This window comes from Lathyrus oleraceus, chromosome 2 (assembly GCF_024323335.1).
Source record: "Lathyrus oleraceus cultivar Zhongwan6 chromosome 2, CAAS_Psat_ZW6_1.0, whole genome shotgun sequence".
NCBI lineage: Eukaryota > Viridiplantae > Streptophyta > Magnoliopsida > Fabales > Fabaceae > Lathyrus > Lathyrus oleraceus.
In genome coordinates, this window is record NC_066580.1 from 461048257 (window position 1) to 461051979 (window position 3723).

Consider the following 3723-nt stretch of genomic DNA (forward strand, 5'->3'; position numbering starts at 1 on the left):
CATTGATGAGCCCCAGGTCACCATCAACATTACTGATATCGACCAATGCCTGCAGGAGAAAGAAGAGCGGACTACAGTGGTTAGCATATACTTCTTCGTTTTGACAGGCTTCAGGAAAGTCGTTACTAAGAGCAAGCACGTGAATCAAGTACACCACAATGTATGCAGGGTAATCAACAATTGCTCCTCGAACAGAAGAAAGCTTCCGTTTGCAAGCTGCTATACTGTAATCCTTGATAAACTCTGCCATATGTTTATAGTTTTGAAAACCTCAGATCGTCGATGTTCTCAGTCACTGCCAATGCAAAAGCACAAACAAGTCTGATAGGTAGTGTATGCTCCTTATATTCTGTTATCTCATAGAACTATTGGCACGATGGTTTGGTGCACTGTGTTTAACTTGTTAGGCTTGTTTGCTGCAGCATTAAGGCATGAGCATGTTAGTACATCAGTGTTCCGGCAGCCTTGCTGATAACTGTAGCAGGGAGCTGCTGAGGATCTCCAACAAGAACACACCGTGCTGCTCCAAGAGAAAAAGGAGGAAGAACTCCCACCTCACTGTCTTGGGCTGCCTCATCAATGACTACCATATCAAATCCATGGGAAAGACGGGAAAACAACTTGCGCCCACTACTAGACACTGTAGTGAAAACTATTTCTGCTTCATTGGCAAAACTGGCCTCTAAACTAGCGCGGGCCTCTTCCAAATTGAAACCACTACCAGGTCGAAACCTACCTTCCAAAACAGCAAGGCGAGACATCTCAACCAAAACCTTATCCCTGCCTTCAACTACAGATGCAAGGTTCTGCAGCAAAATATCTCGATTCTGATCACGGGCCATGAGAAGGTCAGGGTCAACACCAACAGATCCTTGAGAACGTACAACAGCAGCAGTAGCATTCAGGTCTCTATGAAGACAATGCAACTGTTGAGTATATTGTGCTTCGCGGTTCCTCAACTGTTGCATCCATCCAGAAACTTCTTCTCGAGTCTTGGCGAGAAGTTGCTCAGTTCTCCACTCAACAGATACTGCTTGGGCAACAAGTGTCATCTTATCTTCATTCATCCGACGTTGTAAAGCAAGAGAACTCTTCTCTGATTCAACTTTATCTATTACCCTCTTGAAAAGTTCAAGCACAGGGCCTTCAAAACTTCGCTGTAAGAAGCCAGCAAGTTGTTGCCACTTTCCAGGACCTTGAATTGACTTTTCATATTCAAATAAAATGGCATCAAGAACCTTTGCAACATTATCAATCTTAGCATCAGAAGCCATACAAGCTGCCCTCAGCCTCTTTTCCATAGCATGTATAGCATTTCTACACTGTAATTCTGCCTCGTTGAATGCATTTCTTTTATAATCCTCAAAGGCCTTTTTGAAGAATTTTTGAAGCAGATCTTCAAATTTCTTCCTAGCTGCACCAACTCCTACAGCACTAGCATTAAAAGCAGCCATTGACTTTTGAACTGCTTGTTCGTGGGCTTCCCTCAAAGCAATTTCCTCAGGTGGCTTGGAACGGTCAAAAGAAGCCATATAAACTTCAGTAGCTGAATCATAAGCCCTACGGCACTCTGCTTCTTCAACGCTCTGCCAGGAGGAAGAAATTGTAGGCACGGCACCATGGTTGAGTACATCAAGATAAGACTGTGTGATACCAATCAATACAGGACCTGTCATCATAGTTGCCCCAACTTGCTTTGGCCTTGTAGTAAACACTGCTCGCGATATCCCATCAGTACTACTATCCCAAGAACCTGATTTCCAAGAATTACCAACGCCTAATGAACTGTTATCTGGAACCAATTCGGGACGCTTCAAGAGGGACTTGTTCAAATTAGAAAAGACATATTTTTTTGAAGGTTTGGGCAAGGGTACTTGTGAGCGAAGCAGCAAGGTGAAAGCACAATCAACATGTCTACTGGATGATTTAATCAAGGCAAAGTAACATGGGATTATGTCCAAGTTTGGGAAATTAGGGCTTCAGAATTTTAGGGTTGACTTTGGTCAAAGTTGACCAAAAAGTCAACTGTTGACCAAAGTCAACAAACGGTCCACACTCATTTTCTTGGCACTTTCTTTGTAAATGGACAATGTAATGATAATCATGGTGAAATTTAGGGTATTAGGATTTAGGGTTGACTTTGGTCAAAGTTGACCAAAAAGTCAACTGTTGACCAAAGTCAACCGTCGGTCAAAAATGCCAAATTTTGTATTTTTTTGTATGGACTCATATGTAATGAAATAAAATTGAAATGGATTAGCAAAATGGTTTGAAGTTGGTTTCTCAATTGGTTTAATCATAACTTGAATGTTTGACTCTTGAAAAGAAAAAAAAACTTGACTGATGATGTGTATGAACAAAACCATGAAATAAGACCATAAGGTTAGGGTTTTGACATAGTATCCATGAACCAATAACATGACTAGCAAGTGGCTTGAAACCCAAGAAAGCTTGATTGTTCAGATGACCAAGACCAAATGTGCATTAACAATCACATGAACAAACACCATGACTTTGGATCAAAACCAATCCTCATGTAAAACCAAAGTTAGGTTAGGCCAAGCATGCCAAACAAACATAAAAAATTCAGGAGCAAAATCGGGGTATGACAGTTGCCCCTATTTAAGCGTCTTCAACTAGAGAATATGAAGCAGGACGTTCTTCATACGATCGTAGTGGGAGATGGTTAAATACTAAGAAGACCCGGATTTTGATCTTGAATCCCTATGAAATAAATAACCGTGCCTGTCAGAAACGGCAAAGAAGCAATCCCAAAAGAAGAATCCGTCTGGTACGGTGAAAATCGGCCTGAGTACCGAAACAGGAAGTTGACCTGAATACCAAAATAAATGGTAACACAGGAATACCCATAGCCTGAACGCCGCACTAAGCATCGGAATATGAGAGTATCAATGTTGGTCTGATCACCGAAAATCTGGTCTGAACACCACTTCGATCTAGAAATCGGAAACTGGCCTGAACGCCACATCGGTCTGGATACCGCCTCGGTCTGAACACCGGAAAACTGGTCTGAACACCATAAGTTCTTCGTCCTGATTGTTGAGAACTTCTTCGATCTGGAATCGGAAACTGGCCTGAACGCCACATCGGTCTGGATACCGCCTCGGTCTGAACACCGGAAACACTGGCCTGAATGCCACTTCGGTCTGGATACCGGGAACTCTGGCCTGAATGCCACTTCGGTCTGGATACCGGGAAAACTGGTCTGGACACCACAAGTTCTTCGTCCTGATTGTTGAGAACTTCTTCGATCTGGATACCGGGAACTCTGGCCTGAATGCCACTTCGGTCTGGATACCGGGAAAACTGGTCTGGACACCACAAGTTCTTCGTCCTGATTGTTGAGAACTTCTTCGATCTGGAAATCGGAAACTGGCCTGAATGCCACTTCGGTCTGGATACCGGGAACTTCTTCATGTCTATCAACCTCGGCGAAGATAACAAAACAGTGATACGTGAGCCGGCACGCACGCCAAAGATGACCAATCAAAAGAGGATAAAGTTGCTAACTCGGAGCAAATACCCGAAAGAAAGGGGAAGACCCACTGGGGACCATACTGCTTGATCAAGGCAAGTATCCAGAGGGGAAAATAGTATCAATACCGCAAGCTGGATACTGATAACTGCAAAGAGGGGATTACATCTACCGGTTTGTAGGCAGAAAACCACAGAAAGGTAACCAGTCATCGATAGGATGAGCAC

General features: G+C 43.3%; 1 protein-coding gene across 1 annotated transcript; it reads right to left on the reverse strand.

The window, feature by feature from the left end:
• Positions 1–440: 440 nt before the first annotated feature.
• On the reverse strand, positions 441–1858 carry LOC127123735 (helicase sen1-like). Its single transcript, XM_051053934.1, has one exon. It carries the CDS (start codon positions 1677–1679, stop codon positions 441–443), a length of 1239 nt encoding a protein of 412 aa, XP_050909891.1. The 5' UTR covers positions 1680–1858.
• Positions 1859–3723: the final 1865 nt, after the last annotated feature.

Bases quoted from the DNA above. Each gene is read 5' to 3' on its own strand.
- LOC127123735 (XM_051053934.1), bottom strand. From the start codon at position 1,679: ATGATGACAGGTCCTGTATTGATTGGTATCACACAGTCTTATCTTGAT.